The 22,928-nt window shown below is 46.0% G+C and overlaps 1 protein-coding gene across 6 annotated transcripts in view; it reads left to right on the top strand.

Annotated features, from left to right (window-relative positions):
* The window catches only part of ZFAT (zinc finger and AT-hook domain containing), a 222,358-nt gene that overhangs the window by 170,016 nt on the left and 29,414 nt on the right, over window positions 1-22,928 (top strand). For 4 of the 6 annotated variants that reach the window (XM_068238055.1, XM_068238052.1, XM_068238049.1 and 1 more), the window contains 2 exons: window positions 1,814-1,940; window positions 7,695-7,819. In XM_068238055.1, the coding sequence (XP_068094156.1) occupies window positions 1,814-1,940; window positions 7,695-7,819 (252 nt within the window). The remainder of the gene's footprint in view (window positions 1-1,813; window positions 1,941-7,694; window positions 7,820-22,928) is intronic. The other 2 variants (XM_068238053.1, XM_068238051.1) reach the window with 1 other exon arrangement.

Genomic DNA, 22,928 nt, shown 5'->3' with positions numbered 1-22,928 from the left:
GAGGGTCCAGCCCTAATCAGCAATATGGCAGCATTATTCCCATTTCTAAGCAATAAGATCCACCTCTCAGCACTTTTATTTAATTTTGGTCTACAAGGGAGATTGGAGTCCTCTATTGCCTCACTTTCGAAATGGTTGGAGCAAGTGAAGTGTGCCGAGGAGCAGAAATACAGACCTCAAACCTACCAGCGTTGATTCCGGTAATACCTTTAATGACCAACTGTACATGATGTTTGTACGGTTCTTACCCAGTTCTGTATAATGCCTGAAGAAGAAACACGCAGTTTTGTAAGCTTGCAATAAACCATGTAAGTTATTCATATTACTGTAATCAACGCTTGTTGGTTTGATGTCTGAAAAACGGTTGGACATACCCTTAACTCATTCATCAATGCTCACATTCCATGGTCTTCATCCCCGACTTTAGCTTGACCTCCGATGCCCAGTCTACTGCACCATAGAAAGTGTATTGTTAGAACAATGAGCAGTTCTAGAGTTCTAAGCTACATGGATACTTAAAGTAGATGTGGACAATTAAACCTTGTAGCTTAGTTGTTTTTGTTTTTTACAAGCTGCAAATGTTAATATAAAAATTAAGTTATTAGCATCTGATCTAGTGGGTTTTGAGCAGAGCGCTCTCACGCAACTTTCCTAAACCTATTCAGTTGGTGGCATGGTTATTTTTTCATGCCGGGTCCCACATTTCTTACAAATGAGTGGTCATGGCCAAATTTCTGTGAGCAGGGAGCGGTTGTTGGTCTGTGAGGTTTCCCACTTGGACACCTCAACTAGACTAGCTTGGCTACCTTGGCAAATGGGTAGTTTGTGGCGCATCAGGTTGGTTCCTGTATGATCTGACTTACACATCACACATCTCATTTTAGAACTTCTGGTTCCTTGGTCCACTGTAAAGCCTCATACACACATACAAGGCATGTTGCCCGGCAGGAAGAGGGACTCAACCACTCAAGTGACCGTGCAGGGCCGAGACTGTACACCAGCGACACATTCTCTTGTTGTATACGGGGAGAACTGACAAAGCAGCACTGGAGCGTCACAAAGTGGGTGGCGTGAGTGGGGAGAGAGCAAATCATCATCCAGCTTTCGAGTCGAGCCGAGTCGATTTTTCAGGCAATGCTTGCTGGCGAGAGGGAATGGTGCCACAGTACACAACCTAGATCGTGGACCGCTGTACATGCCAAGTTTAAAGTGTACCCAAGCCGAAGCTCGGGTACATAATCACATACTTACCTAAAGAGAGGGAAGACTCTGGATCTTAATGACGGTTCCTACGCTGTCCTCCTGTCCCCCGCTTCTGCTCGCTGACCCTCCAAAGATTATGAACAAGTGTTCATCGGTAATCTGATTGTGCTACACTGCTCTTCAGGCATAAGCACTGCCATATTGCACATGTACTGCTGCGCCTGCTCAGTAAGCCACGCGTGCTACTGTGCAGGAGCTGCTGTGCTCACACAGCTGCAGCACGGCCATGCTTATGCCGGAAGAGAGCAGCAGAGGTCCGATCAGTTGGTGGGTCGGCGAGCGGCAACGGGGGACTAGAGGATGTCGTGAGAAACCTTATTTGGGTCCAAAAGCTTCCCTATCCTTGGGTAAGTATTTCCTTTTTGACCTAAGCTTGGACTTGGGTTCTCTTTCATCTAGTGTGTGTACAGTGGAGATACTAATCATTGTGATGTTGTTGGTGACAAGGGGTCTTTAAGCAGACAGGACTGTTCATGCTCTAGCTGCCCTCGTTCCGATGCATCTGGTGTTTCTGAAGTTTCCTCTCTGTTTTGCAATGTGCATCTTCCAGCAGCCGGTGGATGTGACCGAAGAGATCTCCACGCAGTTCCTCCATATCACTGAAGCCGAAGCAGATGTTCAGGGAACGCAGACAGCTGTTGCCGCTCTCCAGGATTTGAGATACACCTCAGAAACCAGTAAGTGGAGCATGAAGTTCAGTCTTGCTGGGATGTCACATGAATAATAAACAGGAGGAGAGCGATATCAGCACTTCTCTATTATCCCGCCAGCAGTCTAATAATCCAGATCCAGGAAGATCTGCTTGAAGGAGATTCCAAATAGCCCCGTCAGTCTGGCCATTAAATACGTTCCCAATTTACACCTCCAAAAGTTATTCACTGAAAACTTTGTATTCCTTTTTTTCTATTTATTAGTTATTGTTATGTTTCATCCTGTGGGATAAATTTCTCTTGTTTCCTCTCCTACTTGCGGTTGTCACTCGAGGTAACAAATTATTTCCCTGTTTGCAGACAGAAATAACACATTGGCAGTGGTCCACCACGCTAAAAATGAAAAAAATAGTTTAGTTGGGCTTCAATTTCTATTCCACTCCCAGATTTTTTTTAACAACATTCCTATTATGAACATTTAGGCCTCTTTCACAGTGTGACGTTAAAGTCGCACGTTAGAAAATGTATCAACGTAGACTAACGCACAGCAATGCTAAGTCTGTGCGACATTCACAGTGCACACGTTGCGTTCGTGTGTAACGTGTAGCGTTATTAGAAAGTGCTGCATGCTGTGCGTTATACACGTTATTAACTGCGTTGGACTGTTTGCACATGCTCAGTAATGGCTTGGAAGCATACTTTTCATTGCCTGTATGCTTTACTGTATGCGACGATAACGGGGCATGAAGGTCCGGTGCGACTTTTTTGGAAAGTTGCTTTGTAATTTGCGTTGCGACTTTAACGTCGCATCAAACCGCAATGTCCTACTGTGAAAGAGGCCCTAAAGACTAATCTTTTAAATAACTTAAAGTACATCTATCGATTGAAGCTACATTTTTTTTAAATGCTCTATGTAATTCTGGGAATACACGGTTCGTTTCTGCCGCGTGTTTCTGCGCTCGATTGTTTTTTGCCGCTCGATTCTGCAGTCGATTCTCTTATCTTCTGCTAGCTTTTCTTATCTTTTTCCATTCACTTCTATCAGAAAACGAGCGGCAAAAGAATGGAAAGGGAGATCGGACATGTCAGAAATTATCTGTCGAATCATCTAATCACCTAAAAAACAAACCGTGTATTCCCAGCATTAGGGCACACATTACCACAAGTACTAAGAGCAGGTTCTTTCCTCTCCAGATACAGAAGGTGTCGGCTCTTCAGGGCAGGACCATGTTCCTCCACAGGGGGTTGCTATCAACAAAGTGTATATTCTAGTAATCACCTGGCTGAAAGTATCTTAAAGTGAACCAGAGACGAAGCACCCTCATGTATTTTACCATATATATCAGTGGGAACAATAGAGAAAACACCTACCCTGCTCTCTGTTTCATCCTTCTCTGCTCAGTCTGCCTGCTATCAGCCCTGATAAAATCTCAGAGTGAGCATTCATTCTGGCTTTGCTCAGGAATCATTATAGCTGAGTCATTCATTATAGCAGTGCTAGAAGGGGGCAGGCTTGGGATTGGAAAGACATTAGAGAAGACAGACTCAGCTATAATGATTCCTAAACCAGGCCAGACTGAATGCTCAGTCGGGGAATTTATCAGGGCTGATAACAAGCAGGCTGATCAGTGAAGGATGAAACAGAGAGCAGGGTAGGTGTTTTCTCTAATGTTCCCACTGATATATATGATAAAATACATGAGAGTGCTTCGTCTCTGGTTCACTTTAAGGCAGCCATACACTGGTCGATTGCCACTTGATCGACCAATAGATAGATCCCTCTGATCGAATCTGATCAGGGAGGGATCTAATGGCTGCCCATACACTGGAAACTGATTGTGAATCGATTTCAGCATGAAATAGATTCACCACCTCTGGAACTGCTGCCTACTCGCCGCCCTTGCCTGGCCAACCGCAATACATTACTTGTCTGCCAGCGCGGGTCCCCGCAGTCTCATTTCTTCCAGCGTGTCCCGTCCTGTCACAAGCAGAAAGTTCAAACAGTAGAGCCCCTCTACTGTTTGAGCTTTGCTTTCTCACAGGACGGGACAGGAAGTGAAGAGAAGACGCCAGAAGAAGTGACAGACTGCAGGGACCTGGGGACTTGCGCCGGCCGGACAAGTGATGTATTGCTGCCGCTAACAATGCACTCCCAACCGGCCGGCGATTGCGTGACATTTTCCGCCTGGGCAGATTGTCGGAATCGATTGATTTCTGATGGAAATTGGTTGATCAGTCCGCCTTTGCGTTATTGATATCACAGCAGATTTTATCACAGTGATCGAATCTGCTGTCTATCGGCGGGAAATCGCATTAGTGTATGGGCACCATCAATGTGCGTTTTTTATCTTCACTTATCTGACTGCATAGAAAGGCATTATCAGTATATCTTTATCAGGGTTTCCCTCCCTCCCAGCATGGAAAGCACTGAGCAGCCAGAGCTTTATTACATTCTGCAGATAAGTGTAATATCACAGGTGTCAGTCAGGAGTGGTGTATACGTTTCTCCCTGACTGCTAGTTATATTACAGCACATCTAGTTACCTGTTGCCTCCTCTGATCAGAATACCTCCTCAGCCTCTGTGCAAACTGTGAGGAGAACACAGTGAAGTATTTGTGAGCTGTGTTAGGAGTGAAGGATGATTTTTAAGCAGATAGAAAGAACTGTGAGAATAAAAGTGCCCCTAGCACTAGCGGTAATGTGAACCCTCATGCAGGATATTAAAAAAAATCCTTTTTTTATTGTTGATAGTTGTCTTTTAAGACCAGTACAACTATGTACGGCTCTTGCAGAGAATACAAATCATGGATGGGCAGGATAAGTGGTCTGCCTCTATGCCTGGCCCTCCTCCTTGTGTTCCTCTGCCTCTCTGCCCAGCCTCCTCCCTGTGCTCCTCTGCCTCTCTGCCCAGCCTCCTCCCTGTGCTCCTCTGCCTCACTACCCAGCCTCCCTACGGTGCTTCCTCATCCTATGCCTCTCTTCCCAGCCTTCTTCCTGTCAGGCCTCCTCCCTATGCTTCCTTGCATCTCTTCCTGGTCTTCTCCCTGTGTTCCTCTGCCTCACTGCCCAGCCTCCTTCCTGTGCCTCTCTGTCTAGTCTCCTTCCTTTGCTCCTCTGCCTCTCTGTCTAGCCTCCTCCCTGTGCTCCTCTGCCTCTCTATCCAGCCTCTCCTCCCTGTGCTCCCCTGCTTCATCTGCCTCTCTGCCCAGCCTCCTCACTGTGCTTCCCCCTGTCTGCTGCCTCTCTACCCAGCTTCCTCTCTGTGCTTCCCCCTGTCCTCTGCCTCTCTGCCCAGCTTTTTTCCTGTCTGGCCTCCTCCCTATGCTCCCCTGCATCTCTTCCTGGCCTTCTCCCTGTGCTCCTCTGCCTCTCTTCCTGGCCTTGCCACTGTGCTCCCCCTGCCTTCTCTGCCCAGCCTCCTTTTGCCTTCTCTGCCCAGCCTCCTTCTGCCTTCTCTGCCCAGCCTCCTTCCTGTGCTCCTCACCTCCTCTGCTTCTCTACTGAGCCTCCCTCCCTGTGCTCCCCTACCTCCTCTGCTTACGCATCACCGCGGTAACAACTGACAAGTTACGGCTGCCTGGACCAAACTGCGCAGCTTTTATGTGCCAGGTAGTCATAGTTGTTCTGCGCTCAGGTTAAAAATTAAACATATTTCAACATGGGAGATGGATGGAAATGATCTTTTATGTACCCAATAATAGGTACTGAATTTTTACTGTGGGGAGTTTTATCCTACTTTATTAACTCATGAGAACTTTTGTGAATCCACCCCATTGGCTCATTAATGCAAATCCTATTCTAACCTATAGAGGCCGCTGAAGAGGGGACATTTTTGGCTACTGAAGAGGGGATGTGTTTGGCTACTGAAGAGGGGACTTGTTTGGCCGCTGTAGAGGGGACGTGTTTAGCCGCTGTAGAGGGGACGTGTTTGGCCGCGGTAGAGGGGACGTGTTTGGCCGCGGTAGAGGGGACGTGTTTGGCCGCGGTATAGGGGACGTGTTTGGCCGCGGTAGAGGGGACGTGTTTGGCCGCGGTAGAGGGGACGTGTTTGGCTACTGAAGAGGGGGCGTGTTTGGCCGCTGTAGAGTGGACTTGTTTGGCCGCTGTAGAGGGGACTTGTTTGGCCGCTGTAGAGGGGACATGTTTGGTCGCTGAAGAGGGGACGTGTTTGGCTACTGAAGAGGGGACTTGTTTGGCCGCTGTAGAGGGGACGTGTTTGGTCGCTGAAGAGGGGACGTGTTTGGCCGCTGTAGAGGGGACGTGTTTGGCCGCTGTAGAGGGGACGTGTTTGGCCGCTGTAGAGGGGACGTGTTTGGCCGCTGTAGAGGGGAAGTGTTTGGCCGCTGTAGAGGGGACGTGTTTGGCCACTGAAGAGGGGACGTGTTTGGCTACTGAAGAGGGGACGTGTTTGGCCGCTGTAGAGGGGACGTGTTTGGCCGCTGTAGAGGGGACGTGTTTGGCCGCTGTAGAGGGGACGTGTTTGGCCGCTGTAGAGGGGACGTGTTTGGCCGCTGTAGAGGGGAAGTGTTTGGCCGCTGTAGAGGGGAAGTGTTTGGCCGCTGTAGAGGGGACGTGTTTGGCCGCTGTAGAGGGGACGTGTTTGGCCGCTGTAGAGGGGACGTGTTTGGCCGCTGTAGAGGGGACGTGTTTGGCCGCTGTAGAGGGGACGTGTTTGGCCGCTGTAGAGGGGACGTGTTTGGCCGCTGTAGAGGGGACGTGTTTGGCCGCTGTAGAGGGGACGTGTTTGGCCGCTGTAGAGGGGACGAGTTTGGCCGCTGTAGAGGGGACGAGTTTGGCCGCTTTAGAGGGGACGCGTTTGGCCGCGGTAGAGGGGACGCGTTTGGCCGCGGTAGAGGGGACGCGTTTGGCCGCGGTAGAGGGGACGCGTTTGGCCGCGGTAGAGGGGACGCGTTTGGCCGCTGTAGAGGGAACTTGTTTGGCCGCTGTAGAGGGGACGTGTTTGGCCGCTGTAGAGGGGACTTGTTTGGCCGCTGTAGAGGGGACGCGTTTGGCCGCTGTAGAGGGGACGCGTTTGGCCGCTGTAGAGGGGACGCGTTTGGCCGCTGTAGAGGGGACGCGTTTGGCCGCTGTAGAGGGGACGCGTTTGGCCGCTGTAGAGGGGACGCGTTTGGCCGCTGTAGAGGGGACGTGTTTGGCTACTGAAGAGGGGACGTGTTTGGCCGCTGTAGAGGGGATGTGTTTGGCGACAGCCGGGGGGAGTTCTCATATCTCTTTAGGGAGGCAGAACCAGTATTGTGTTATAATTACATTATTGATCAGGGAGCAGTGTGGGACTAATGTGATGCGTTTATGTTATAAGCACGCTGATCGTTTACTGTCGTCGCAGGCAGATAAATGCATTGCGCACAACTATAATTGTCTGTACAGCATAAGGGGAGATGAATCCTAATTTTTAAGCATTATTTGTTTTCATATCTGCCAATTACTATGCAGAAGGCGTGCTTCATTTGTCTGGAAGACTGCAGATGGCCGCACAGATGGCGGCTTTAGAGGAAGCGAGCCCAGCGCCGATAAGCAAAAGGAACGACATTTATAAAACCTCCCAGAACACAATCCCTTCACATCATTAAGAAAAAAGTTGTGTTAATTTCCTTTTCATTAATTATGTATTTTAATGCTCACAGAAGCGTTGTATGTATTTCGAAACTCTGCGCTCCGCGACCCCTTTTCTTGGCAGAGGCCGCAAGAGGGGTCGCCGAGGGCAACGCAGAACTTTATTACCGCCGCTGGTAACTTGTGCTCATTGATTTCTTGATAAGGTGAGAAGCTCGACCACACAGCGGTGAACATCCTTCAGCAAATCATCGAGCTGGGCACCGAATCCCACGACGCTGTCGCTTCGGTGGTTGCCATGGCGCCAGGAACGGTGACCGTGGTGGAACAGGTGAGCCTATTATTTTCACCTTAATGGAGTTGTAATCACTGCTGGGAAACTAGGCTGTCAGTGAGCAGGCTGCTTCCTCTCATTTCATGAGGATGCTGTTTAAAGTAAACCAGTAGTGACTGTAAAATTAGTGGTTTTCCACATTATCGTCTTTCTAAATTAAATTTTCTCACTTTCTGCCCTTTCTGGAAGATGTAATAGTTTATGATAATATTAATCAAAATTGGAAAATGTGGTGGTAAAAATATAAAGTGCATGGTAACCAATGCTAGGAGCCTTGCAAATAAAATAGATGAACTAGAGTTCATACTGATTGACAAAGGCTATGACATTGTGGGAATACCCGAGACATGGATGAATGATAGCGAATTTAAAGTGTACCCGAGGTGACATGTGATATGATGAGATAAACATGTGTATGTACATTACTAAACATATTAATAACCAGGGAGTTTTATTGTTTTATTTTGCTGCCTGAAATAGTTAATTTTTAAGGCTGGAAATGACAGCTTCTGTCTTGTCAGGAGCTTGTCAGGAATATAGTAATCACTGATAAGCAAATTACAGCCATAAAAGTTTTTTGTAACAAAATACATTTTCTACATATTTCTGAGAGCAGATGGAGAGAGAAAGGGTCAATATAGTTCATGTATTTTCATTTAGGGACACTTAATAGACTGCAACTGAGCAGAAACAACAAAACATTCAATCGACTTTCTAAATGTTTAAATATAAAATAAAATCCTGGGATGTCTTAAAAAGTCATTTTTAGGAGTAGGAGGAAAAATATAATTGTTTATCTCATCAGTTTATTTTCACCTCGGGTTCACTTTAAAAGGATACAAAGGCATTCATAAAGCATTCCCGCATTCGGAAATGCTGAAAACGGTTCACTTTACCGACCACACAGCAAAATCTGTATTCATAAAGGCTTTTTCCGCATGAAAAGCCGACATTCGCGAGCAGAGTGATAAATCACCGCCTTGCGCGGTAATTATCATAGCAAAAGTAACAAGTAGTCAATTCATAAAGATTAGAGGTAGCGGTATGCGGACGGGTATTACCGCTACCTCTGATGTGGCGAGAAGCGTGCGGAATACAGTGCAGTGAATGGGACAGACCTCCCAAGCAGCTGCAGAGAGAACACCGCACGGAGGGACTCCGCCTGCTTCTCCTGTTTCCGCATGTCTCCCAACAGCCTTACGCCTGCCTACAGCGGAATATCTCCGCACGCCTGTCACAACTAGCAAAATTTTTATGAATTACCACCCTGAAGGCGGAAATACCGACAGCGGTGTTTCCCCGCTCGACGTTACCTTACCGACAGAACTTTTATGAATCGAGGCCTATGTGTTTAGGAGGGATAAAACGGGAAAAAGGTGGAGGGGTTTGTCTCTTTGTTAATAATTCTCTTACAGCTGTCCTCAACGATGAGATGGAGGAAGATTTGAAGATGTGGAGTATGTTTGGCTAAATATTCATGGTGGAAATAAAAGTTGCCAATTGCTTATTGGGGTATGCTACAAGCCACCACATATTCATGAAGCTGCAGAACTGCAATTACTACAGCAGATTGAAAAAGCTGCAGGTAAAAATGAGGTCATAGTTATGGGTGACTTCAACTTTCCAGACATTGACTGGGGTATTGAGGCTACCCATTCTGGTAAAAGCAGCAGATTTCTGGCAGCACTACAGGACAATTACTTGACTCAAATGGTAACGGAACCAACTAGGGGGAATGCGTTACTGGATCTGATCATTTCTAATAGACCAGATAATGTATCAAATGTGCAGGTTCAAGAACATTTGGGAAATAGTGATCACAACATGATAACGTTTGAGCTGGTGACTGATAGGCCACGGGGCAGCGGGACCACTAAAACTATGAATTTTAGAAAAGCAAAGTTCAATCAACTCAGGCAGGCACTAAGTTTGGTGAACTGGGATAATGTACTACAAGGGGAAGACACTGAAGGGAAATGGCAAGCTTTTAAACTTATACTCAATCAATATTGTAGTAGGTATATCCCATATGGAAACAAAACGTCTAGGAATAAAATAAGGCCTCTATGGATGAATAGAAAGATTAGAGATAAAATGAAGGTGAAAAAGAATGCCTACAAGGTCCTAAAACAGGATGGGACCGAGGCTCCATTAAGCAATTATAAGGAGTGCAATAAAAGTTGTAAAAAAGAAATTAGGCTGTCAAAGATTGAAGCTGAAAATCAAATCGCTAGGGATATCAAATTTAACCCAAAGAAGTTTTACAAGTACATCAACTCTAAAAAAAAAGAAATGTTGACTGTATTGGACTCCTAAATAGGGCTTCTCAAATCCGAAACTGGGAGACATCCGGATAGTTGCTATCCGGATATCTCACAGTATACTTGTGCAGGGGGGCGCAATCTTACCTGTCTTACGTCTTCTTCGTCCGTCCCTCGGCGCCTCCCACGATGCGCTCCACGCACGTCACGTGATTACAAACACTTTCTCCTTCAACCCGGAAGGAGGAAGTGTTTATGATCACATGACTGCCGTTTGGAGCGCATCCTGGGAGGCGCTGAGGGACGGACGAAGAAGCCGTCAGACAGGTAAGATTGCGCCCCCCCCGCACAAGTATACTGTGAGATATCCGGATAGCAACTATCGGGATGTCTCCCGGTTTCGGATTTGAGCAGCCCTACTCCTAAAGGATGAGGGTGGGAACTCAATGGTGGATGACCAAGGTAAGGCAGAGTTATTAAATGCTTTCTTTGCTTCTGTCTTCACAAGGGAAACATCACTGTTGCAAATTACAGATGCAGAAGAGTCTCAATCTTCCAATTATAATATTAAATACTTAACGCATGAAGAAGTGAAGGGAAGACTAAACAAATTAAAAATGGACAAGGCACATTCCTAAGGGAATTAAGTTCAGTTATAGATAAACCCCTTTATCTTATCTTTTGCGACTCTTTCAACTGGCAGTATCCGAGTGGATTGGCGTACAGCCCACGTTCTCCCATTATTTAAGAAGGGCAAGAAATCAGACCCAGGAAATTCTAGACCTGTAAGATTAACATCCGTTGTATGCAAACTATTTGAGGGGTTACTAAGAGATACTATACATGACTTCATAGTAGAAAATAATCTTATTTCTCAGCATCAACATGGGTTTACTAAAGACAGGTCCTGTTTGACTAACATGCTCAGCTTTTATGAGGTAGTGAATGCTAATATGGATATTGGGAATGCTGTAGATGTGATATACTTGGACTTTGCAAAGGCCTTCGACACTGTTCCCCACAAAAGTCTGGTGCAAAAGTTGAGGATGCAAGGACTGGGGAAGAGTCGAGGTGCTAGCATAATATTGCCCCTGTTTAACTCTCTAGTAAGGCCACATCTGGAATATGGAATTCAGTTCTGGGCACCACATTACAGGAAAGATATTGCAGTTTTAGAGCAGGTGCAGAGACGGGCAACAAAATTGATACGTGGGATGGAGGAAAGGTTAGATAAACTGGGTTTATTTAGTTTAGAGATAAGGCGCCTTAGAGGGGATCTAATTAACATGTATAAATACGTCAGAGGGCAATAAAAAAGCTTGGCGGATGAGCTTTTTGTCCCTAGGCTGTCTCAAAGGACTAGAGGACATGATCTGCGCATGGAGGAAAAACATTTAGCCATTTATTTAGGAAAGGGTTCTTTACAGTAAGAGTGATTAAGATGTGGAATGCATTGCCACAGGAAGTAGTTATGGCAAATTCTATACCTGCATTTAAAGGAATACTTAAGTGAAAAAAAAATGATTTTTACTCACCCAGGGCATCCCTCAGCCCACTGAAGCTGTATGGTGCCCTCGCAGCCCCACTCCGATCGTCCTGTCCCCGCCGGCGGCTACGTCCGGGTTCGGCGACAGCCGCCAACAGGCTGGGAACGCGAGTGATTCTCCGCGTTCCCAGCCGCTATATCACCCTCTATGCTGCTATAGCGTGTGTATATATATACATGCATTCGATGCTTTCCTTGCGTTGAAAGACATCCATGGCTACAATTACTAGGTTATGCCCAGTGATGTTGATCCAGGGATTTTATCTGATTGCCATCTGGAGTCGGGAAGGAATTTTTCCCTTTTGGGGCTAATTGGACCATGCCTTGTAAGGGTTTTTTGCCTTCCTCTGGATCAACAGGGATATGTGAGTGAGCAGGCTGGAGTTGTACTTTGTTCTCTGGTTGAACTCGATGGACGTATGTCTTTTTTCAACCCAAATAACTATGTAACTATGTAATAATAATACTAACATTTGTATATTAAGTTTCTCAAAACACTAGATCATACAAAATAATGGGCGTAGTGGATAGAGCTCTCACCTTGCAGCACTGGGACCTCAGTTCCCTCCTCAATCTGGATAAGGATTCTTAAAGAGGAACTCTAGCCAAGGGATGAACTACATCCCAATCAGTGGCTGATGCCCCCTTTCCCATGAGAAATCTTTACCTTTTCGCAAACAGATCATCAGGGATGTCTTTATAGCTGATATTATGGTGAAACTCCACCCACAGTGTGATGTCAGGACCTAGGTACTGACATCACACTGTATGAGCCTTGTTGTATTGTGGGAAATAACAGCTGTTTCCAACTGCACAGCAACCAGTATCTCCCTCTAAGCATATGTATATCTATAAAATATTTTTTTTTTAATATTGCATTGTTAGGGGGTGTGGTTATAGATAATGGCAGTTGGTGCTATTTGATTTTTTTCTTGTCTGCCAGTAGTGAAGATGATCACCTGCAGGCTCATTTTGTATCAAACAACATGAATAAATTACATGTTAATTAATTATTGATAGATTGAAAATAAAGAATTGAAAGAACCTCTTGCTGGAGTAGGATTGGTTTAGGGGGCGCCTTCTTAATGGGATCTGAGCCTAAGGCCCGATTCACATCAGCGTTTTTTTGCGGACGCGGCCATACATATTCGGCCATCTGGATCCTAGAAAACGGTCCATTTTTACAGCCAGTGTGCTGTAAAACGTCCGTTTTCCATAGGTTCGTATTGTGCTGAAAAACCTTCAGTTTCTGTTCCGCTGAGCGAAATGGTCCGGAAAAGTGGGTACCTGCTGCATTTCTTTGTCCGTTCAGCGGAACGGATAACGAAAACGTATGGCCAGTTCCATTGGCAAAAGCTAGTGTGAACCGAGCCTAAGGGAGGGATGGACCCCTTGCTGGAGCAGGATGGGGTGGAGACTGTATATTATAGTGCTGGGGAGACCAGCGTCTGCTGTGCACTCTGCGTTGACCTGAATTTAGATTGAGATTTGGTACATCCTCCGTTTACATTGAAGTGTATCAGATCTCTCAGTGTCATGTGAAGTTCACTGCTGTCTATGCGAGAGGTTTGCGTGGAGTAGTATTCTCTCTGCCGGGGCATAACACCGTCTGTGACTCCAGCAATGCATCTGCTGAGCTTTCCCTGACTCTTGTTTTTATCCATTTTTAATAAAGGCTAAATCCACATCTCCCTGGGGTGTCCCCCGGGCACGTTCCTTCCCCTTGTTCTATAGAGGAACAGCCTCCTGCTGTTCAGCGGATCATTGGTGTGTGTTTACTGAGCCTAAGGGGAGCTCGTGTCTCTCTGTGCTGCGATAGCTTCATCACAAGCAGCTCTGTTCTTCACAAGACTCACTGTTCTATGCCGAAGAGTTTATTCTGAAACTTAACCTCAACAAAACTTTAAGCCAAAGTGTTACTCTCTGCGGTGTGTAAGGGCTTTTATAGAGTCAGACAAGGAGAACAGCCTGATATAGTGATAAATAACAGCATAAACAATGACTCATATTTGAACTTAAAAACGATTATTTAGATCTTGTCTGTAAACATTTTGTATTTGCTTATTGCACTCATTGCTCTGGTCTTAAAGGGTCACTTAAGGCTAGAAAAAAAATGAGTTTCACTCACCTGTGGCTTCCGGTGCCCACGCAGTTTCGCTCTGATCCTCCTGTCCCTGCCGGCAGCTACTTCCGTTTTCAGCAACAGGCATAGAAACGCGGGTGATTCTTCACGCTCCTGGCCGCAATAGCAGTATAGAAGGGGCTATTGCGGCCAGGAACGCGAACAATCACTCGCATTCCCAGGCCTGTCGGCGCCTGTCACTGAAAACAGAAGGAGCTGCCGGCGGGGACAGGAGGATCCGAGCGAGACTGTGGGCACCGGACAGCTGCAGGGGGCTGGTAGAAACCCCAGGTGAGTAAAACTCATATATTTTTTTCTAGCCTTAAGTGTCTCTTTAAATTGCTTCTGAAATGAAATAAAAGTGATGATATAATGAGTTGGTTGTTTAGTACGGATAATTACTAGAACATTAGTAGCAAAGAAAATATTCTCATATTTTTATTTTCAGTTGTATAGTGTTTTTTATAACATTGCATCATTCTCTGATATTTGCAGTTTACACACTACTCAGCATTCTAAATTATTTTACAGAGGAGGTCAGTGAACTTTTGAACTGTCCTCTGCAGAGAAAAAGAAAATACAGTGACTGACAGTTGAGATAATAAGCTTCAGAAGACAGAGCTCTCTGCCACTTTGAAAGTGGTGGAGCTCAATGGCTCTTTTCCATAGTTAACAACTGGAGTTTATTAACTCTTCCTGTACTGGAAACAATATTGGACTTATGTCTCTGCTTCTAATGTTTTATCTCTTAGCTGTACTACACATATAAGTCATTATGTCATAATTTTTTTTTTCACTTCAGTGTCTCTTTAAAGCAATCCCGAAGTGAACCTAACGCAGAAAATTAAATACTTACATATGAAGAGGGAAGCTTCTGAATCCGCCAGAAGCTTGCTGTCTCCTCTTGAGGTCACTGCTGCTGCCTGGGACCCTCTTGAAATTTGTATCCGGGGTCATCGCTGTGCATGAGGGTTAGGCATTGGTATGGGGCCGGTTAGGGTTAGGCATCGGTAGGTGGTTGGCTAGGGTTAGGCATCAGCAGGGAAGTTATTAGGGTTGAGCATCGTTAGGGGTTTGTTTTGGGGTAGACATCAGCATGGGGATCATTAGGGTTAGGTATTGGTAAGAGGTTGGTTAAGGTTAGGCATTGGCAGAAAGGGTCGTTGCGGTTATGCATCAGTAGAGGAAGGGTTCTGTGTGAGAATAAAGTTAGGTTTAGTTGTAGTAAAATAGTAGTTATAACGCTTTAGTGAATCGACCCCCAAGATTGGTTAAGATGTGTAATCTTACCTTAGGAACTAGTTATGGCAAATTATACATATATATTTAAAAAGTGCTTGGATGCTTTCCTTACCACGAGAGAGCATCTACAGCTATGTCTGCCAGGGTATGAGAAGAGACCTTGCTTCAAAGATTCACACGTCACCTACCTTCTAGACCTAGCGTAGACCTTCGTGCCGGTGCAGATCTCCTGCAGGTACACCACTCCTGCTAAACCGTGATACAAACTTCAAAAATGGAGACTGCACACAAAAGGCTTCAGCAACAAGCTGTATTCAAAGCATGTAGAGGCACAAACACAACATGTTTCGGGCGGAGCCCTTCCTCAGGTGTGCCACACCCATCACCTGTGACACCTAAATACCCCCCCTACAGGAAGTCATGTGACAATCACATGACCACAACAACCACATATAACAGTGAAATACATCAAATGTCCATCAGGGGAACCACACCTATGGTGTCTACCCCAGATACAATAACTGAGGATTAGGACACCCAAATATAGTAGGCTTATACAATGATTCGTATACATAATAGAGATTTAATGTAACTGGTCTATCATAATTTAACGATAACAATCTTGAAAAAGTCCTGTTATAACGTTCTGCGCAATCCATTTCAGCCTAGGAGAGAAAGACATCATAAAGAACACTTCAAAGAAGACATTTCAGACTCAGATTTTCATTTAAACCTTTCGGGCATACACAATCAAATTTTCTTATCCATTTAGCCTCACACTGCAACAGTAGTTTCTTCCTATTACCACCTCTTGGAAGCTTTGGCACATCCTCAATCACAAACCACCGTACTTGGCTCGCCCCATGGCGAGATTGTAGGAAGTGCCTAGAAACAGAGGTTTCATATTCTTTTTTGCCTAAAGCAAAATTTGATATATCCCTCTTATGCTCTTGTATCCGTTCCTTCACAGGTCTCTCCGTCTTACCAATGTATACATACCCACAAGGGCACTTGAGCCCGTAAACAACATACGAGCTCAAGCATGTAAATCTGCCTCTGATGGGCATGCTAACACCAGTGGAAGGATGGGAGACACTGTTGCCCTTGACAATGGCCCCACAACAATTACAACCTAGGCAAGGAAACGTGCCTTTCCTGGCACTAGGGGTCATTTCTTTCTTCTTGATGAGAACATCTGATTTACACACCCAGTCTTTTATCGTTTTACCCCTACGATAGGCAAACACAGGAGGTTCAGTGAACAATTTTCCAAATGCTTTGTCCTGTTCTAGGATAGGCCAAAATTTTCGCATTATTGAGCGAATTCGTCCAGACAGATGGCCATAATTGCACACAAAGGGCAATCGATCAGAAATTTGTTTTTCCTTGGGTAACAACAATTCTTCCCTGGTCATTGACCTCACTTCCCCACTGATCTTTTGAAGAGCATGTCTTTCATAACCTTTCTCTACCATTTTCTTAATCAGGTTTTCTGCAGCAGTATCGTAATCCTCAATCCTCGTCGAAATCCGCCGGGCTCTTGAAAATTGGCCCTTCGGAATGCCCTTTTTCACGGTCGCAGCATGAAAGCTATCGGTGCGCAACAAATTGTTGCGCTCCGTGGGTTTTTGATATAAGCTTGTAACCAATTTACCTTTCTCATTGCTGATAGTTACATCAAGATAGTGAACACTGTCCCTGGAACACTCAGCCGTAAATTTAATGGTGGGGTGTGCCAAGTTGGCATCTTCCACCATTTTTTCAAACAGCTCGATCGGGCCATTCCACAGCAGCAAAATGTCGTCAACAAACCGAAAAAAACGATAGATGTATTTACCATAGACTGCATGATCAATAAACATGCTCTTCTCCAGATCAGTGAGGAACAGGTTAGCAAAGGAAGGGGCAGCCGGAGAACCCATGCTTGTGCCTTGACACTGGACATAATTTATCAAGAAATCTGAAATAATTGGAACGCAAGATCAGCTCCAACGCATCCAAGACAAAAAAGACCTTGGAATTGGAAAGCGTTGTTTCCAAAAGTTTCTCCCCAAACCGTTGCAACAAATGGATTGCGCAGAACGTTATAACAGGACTTTTTCAAGATTGGTATCGTTAAATTATGATAGACCAGTTACATTAAATCTCTATTATGTATATGAATCATTGTATAAGCCTACTATATTTGGGTGTCCTAATCCTCAGTTATTGTATCTGGGGTATTCACAATATAGGTGTAGTTCCCCTGATGGACATTTGATGTATTTCACTGTTATATGTGGTTGTTGTGGTCATGTGATTGTCACATGACTTTGTGTAGGGGGGGTATTTAGGTGTCACAGGTGATGGGTGTGGAACACCTGAGGAAGGGCTCCGCCCGAAACATGTTGTGTTTGTGCCTCTACATGCTTTGAATACAGCTTGTTGCTGAAGCCTTTTGTGTGCAGTCTCCATTTTTGAAGTTTGTATGAGAAGAGACCTTGACCCAGTCAGATCTGACTTTTCTTCCTCTGGATTGAGGTGTCGTGTGAAAGGTCAAAGTTGATGGCCACTTGACTTTTTCCCAACCTTGATAACCAAGTAATTCTGAACTATTGAAACGTTACAAAACCTTTTTTTATTTGTGATTGTGGAGGGGGCCACAAGAAGCATGATTGAAAACCATCACCATTCTTTGTTTTTCTTGCAGTTTCTAATGACGTCAGGCTGTTATTGTCAAAACATTCACGAGCAGTCCTTGAGTTCCTTGAGCTGATGTGAATATTTGATTGTAGCGTATTGTGTAGCGTTTCCTGAAGTCGGTGAAAGGAGATGTAGCACAAGGACAATCAGCGTGATATATTCCAAGACAAAACAAATTACACCACATTATATACACTTATAGAAACATGAGGCTAGGAGAGGCGGCAATTCTAGAATTGCATAAATGACTTCTTTTTGAATGCGCTGTACGACAGAAAGCTCTGCGGCTTCTTCATCCTATTTGTAATCAGAAAGAAGATCCCTCTGTAAGGCTCAGAGATGCTGTCATTGTCAGACGAGATCCTTGAGAAGAGACGACGGCAACAAGGTCATGTAGAACTCGGCATAAAAAGTTCCTACCTACTGGAAGAGGCCACCGAACTGAGCAGAGAGGAGATGGCGCTACTCAGTATTTTTTTTCTGCTTAGGTATGAAGATAAAGTCAAATCATTTAAAGGATACCTGTAACCACAATGGGAGGTGGGGAAGTTACATACTCACCTATGTAGAGGGAAAGCTCTGGATCCCCTAAAGCAAGGGTGTCAAACTTGAATCATGTAAGTAATAGGATAACAGAGGCGCCAACAGGATAAAAAAACACTAAAAGAACTTAAAAACCCATCTTGGTAATAGAGGAGGCAGTGGTGGACTCCCCTCCTCCAAGCAGAACACACGACTGTGGATTTTCAGTCAAAACAATTTTATTGGATACTCCAAATAAAGTGCAACGCGTTTCGCGGGATACAATCCCGCTTCATCAGGTAACAGATAGGAGTAAACAGCATCTGCCAGTATCATCAACACTGAGCGCCTCTGTGAATCATGTAAGGGGCCAAAATCTAAAACCTAGTCTTAGGCCTCGTTCACATCATATGCGCTTCCGTTGCGCATGTGGAAGCGCGTGTGATGTGCTGAAACGCAAGAACGGCAGAAGGGCATAGACAGCCCTTCTACCGTTCACATCTACTGCACTGCGCAGCAGTACGATGCGCTATGAAGCGCTTACGTACTGCTGCTTGCATTTTGCCCGCAAGCGCAGAGCTGATCACATCACTGCCAATGGATAGGATCAGCAGCGGCGCAGGTGACGTGCGATCGTACGCGTTGCATTCCGATCACACGGCCATCTGCGCTGAAGAGATATGAACGAGGCCTAAGTCACAGACCAAAGTATTTATTAAAATGTAACATTTATGGCCTCAAACTTAATGACATAACTATAGTGACCGTAAGGGGCTTCTCCTCCTCCCTTCTGGAGATTAGTGCAGTGAAGCTGTTTAATATGCACCTTCTCCATCGGTGCTTCGGGTCTCCTCTGGTCTCCCAGACAGACACATGATCTATGCTGCATACCTCCAGCTCCTGAGGCATGTCATGTGATCGGGAGCTGGAGGTATGGAAGCACGTAGCGTGCAGCTGCTGGGAAGAACAGAGAAGAGACACAAAGCTGGAGCAGGTAAATATTACACTACTCTTCAATGTAGGGAGGTGTGTCTGTTTGTTTGTTTTACCAGCCACACAAGGGGGCTTGGATCCCGGGGGGAAGGCCCAATGCTAAGTATGCTAGGGGTACCCGTGGGTTTTCTGGCCCATACTGACAGTGTTACAATCAGAAACGCCATCACCGATATGTGAAGGCAGTGTACAGTCGTTCTTTTACAATGATGCACATTTGAAGGACGGACACATTTGGCCTGTGGGCCTTGCATTTGACACCTGTGCTTTAGAGCCTTCTCGGTCCTCTGTGTCTCCCCTTGTTCCACCGCCAAGAACAAAATACATATATCCAGGCACATCGCATTTAGTTAGGACATTAAATAAGTTAAGGAAAGGGAGGTGCTGAAGGGGGTGTGGCTAGAAAACAGCAAAAATCTATTAACCCTTTGCACTCTCACATGCAAATGTTCAAACAAATGCATTCACAGATTCACTCATCCAGGCACAACTGTTATCCCTACAGCTAAGTTAAAAGCCGGGGTTTTAGTTCACAGAAGAATGCATTCTTATGCTTAGTCACCTATACTGCGCAGAAGTACCCAGGTAAACATAGGTGTCCTAACTCTGGCCCTGTAACATGCATAGTGCAGACATGCAAATGCATTCATTGCATCAAACCTATCAATGAATTAGGAGCACACATCCTGACGTCCTCTCCTGGGACAGATAGTGCATCTTACCAATCGCACAAGGGAGCTAACGTAATGTATCCATGTGCACCATGCACATACACCAGCATAAGCTGTGTGCATGCTGACAAACACATACAGGGGAGGAGGGAGTGCACCGAATTAGAACCTAGCCACAGGGGTCAGTAACAAGAACAAAATACATATATCCAGGCACATCGCATCTGGATGAGTGAATCTGTGAATGCATTTGTCGGAACATTTGCATGTGAGAGTGCGAAGGGTTAATAGATTTTTGTTGTTCCACCGCCAGGCCCCCGGTTCCTGCTTCGTACGACTTTAATGTCGAGGAAGTCCTTTGGTCTCTTTCAGAAGGCTGCAAATGTACTTGGGTCTCTCGAGTTTTCAGAGACCCGGGTGCTTCCAAGGAGACCTGAGTACTTCCGCTGAGACCTGAAGATGCAGCTGGTGGGAGATTTGAACGGAGGCCAGGCGGTGGAATGAGGGGGCTCCCAGAGGACCACGGTTCTAAGGGATCTAGTGTTGTTGTTGGTTTTTTTTACCGTAAATACTATAAATAAAAGTCGACCTTGTGTATAAGTCGACTCCAATATTCAACCCTCTTAAGAATGTTTGATTGACCCAAGTATAAGTCTACCCAGCAAAGTTAATGGCTGCACTTGGGGCTCTGGAGGGGTGAAGGACTGCACTGCATGCAGTATTGCAGCCATTAACCCCTACTGTCCCTTAAGCCAATACCTCCTCCAGGCCCCCAAGTGCTGCAATTATTCACTCCCCTTCCTGCAGCCCAGTATTTCCCTCCTGCCCCTTTCCTTGTTAATTGTTGTGGCCAGGACATTCAGACCTGTGTTTTCTTGGCATTTCCTTTCCTCAAAGTGTCACTTACCACTGGATAAATTGCTGCAAATGGGAATGTCACTATTAGTACACACATCACTCAGTGTGCTCAGTGTTGTCTGTGACTGATGTATAAGTCAACCCTTATGTTCACCGCCTATTGTTTTATTGATGTGAGGACAATTTCCGAAATATTTTACACTTTTGTCTCCACTCCTGTTAAAGAGAACCCGAGGTGGGTTCTAAGAATGCTAACGGCACACAGAGGCTGGGTCTGCATATACTGCCCAGCCTCTGTTGCTATACCGATCTCCCCTAAGCCCCCCCTGCACTCTTCTATGCCCCCATAAATCACCCAGCCGTGCTATCGACAGGCTGTTTACATCTGAAAGTGTCAGTCTCGCCGCTCCCCCACCCCCTCCATAGCACCGGTCCCTGCCCGTGTCCCTCCCCTCCCTGCTGATTGGAGGGAAGGAATGCAGGCGGGGACCGGAGCTATGGAAGAGGCGGGGGAGCGGCGGGACAGACACAGAGGTAAACAGCCGGCTGCGACACGCTGTTTGTCGACAGCTCGGCGTTTGATTTATGGGGCATTGCAGAGCGCAGGGGGGTTTAGGGGGGATCGGGATAGCAACAGAGGCTGGGCAGTATATGCAGACCCAGCCTCTGTGTGCTGTTAGCATTCTTGGAACCCACCTCGGGTTCTCTTTAAAGGTAAATAGTTCCTATCTGCCTAGATTAAGGCAATCCTGACACATTCAAAAGATAAGAGCGTAGCAATAGCCCTACGATGGGGAATTGTGGGCTATGGGGGGCTCACTCGCTGTTCTATATATGCCTGATCCCGCTGTGTTGCATGTCCTTTTCCTCCTGGCAGCCTCTTGCTCTGTGCTGCATGCATGGCTCCTGTGGTCACATGATCGGGCAGAAGAGAGCGAGTGGTTGCCGGGGGGAGGAGGACACGCGATGCAGTGGGATCAGGTAAATGCACTGTATGCACATAGAGTGATACTACTATGCCGGGGGGCGGGTGCCAGCGTGTGGCCACTGGCCATTTCTGGGAGGAGGGGCCATTTGCAGGGGGCCCCGGGATAATTTGTTTTGCTGTGGGGCCTGGCCAAGTGTTGTTATGCCCGTGTGCAAAAATATAAAGGTTAGATACTTACCCCATGGGAGTCACTGGATTATTCAGGGGCTCCCTGGATCCTCCTACAGCCCCCCAATCCAGTGCAGGGTCCCTCATTATCTTCTGGCTGGGAGTGTGGTTGTAAATAAGCTCATGTGCTATGGTCATGTGTACCAGTGCTTCATTCTACTGGACATGCGTGTTACGCATTTACCTACATGCACAAGCGCTTCTGTCTACAGGACTTGCGAGAGTATGCTTTTACCTACATGCACAAGCGCTTCAATCTACTGGACTTGCGCGAGTACGCTTTTACCTTCATGCACAAGCGCTTCTGTCTACTGGACTTGCGCGAGTACGCTTTTACCTTCATGCACAAGCGCTTCTGTCTACTGGACTTGCAAGAGTACGCTTTTATCAACATGCACAAACGCTTCAATCTACTGGACTTGCGCGAGTACGCTTTTACCTACATGCACAAGCACTTTAGTCTACTGGACTTGCGCGAGTACGCTTTTACCTACATGCACAAGCGCTTCTGTCTACTGGACTTGCGCGAGTACGCTTTTACCTACATGCACAAGCGCTTCTGTCTACTGGACTTGCGCGAGTACACTTTTACCTACATGCACAAGCGCTTCAATCTACTGAACTTGTGCGAGTACGCTTTTACCTACATGCACAAGCGCTTCAATCTACTGGACTTGCGCGAGTACGCTTTTACCTTCATGCACAAGCGCTTCAATCTACTCGACTTGCGCGAGTACGCTTTTACCTACATGCAGAAGCGCTTCAATCTACTCGACTTGCGCGAGTACGCTTTTACCTACATGCACAAGCGCTTCAATCTACTGGACTTGCAAGAGTACGCTTTTATCTACATGCACAAGCGCTTCAATCTACTGGACTTGCGCGAGTAAGCTTTTACCTACATGCACACGTGCTTCAATCTACTGGACTTGCGTGAGTACGCTTTTACCTACATGCACAAGCGCTTCAATCTACTGGACTTGCGCGAGTACGCTTTTACCTACATGCACAAGTGCTTCAATCTACTGGACTTGCGTGAGTACGCTTTTACCT

Source organism: Hyperolius riggenbachi, chromosome 5, assembly GCF_040937935.1.
Source record: "Hyperolius riggenbachi isolate aHypRig1 chromosome 5, aHypRig1.pri, whole genome shotgun sequence".
Classification (NCBI taxonomy): Eukaryota; Metazoa; Chordata; class Amphibia; order Anura; family Hyperoliidae; genus Hyperolius; species Hyperolius riggenbachi.
The sequence above is the reverse complement of the archived record's forward strand: the minus strand, read 5'-3'. Positions and strand labels throughout refer to the sequence as shown.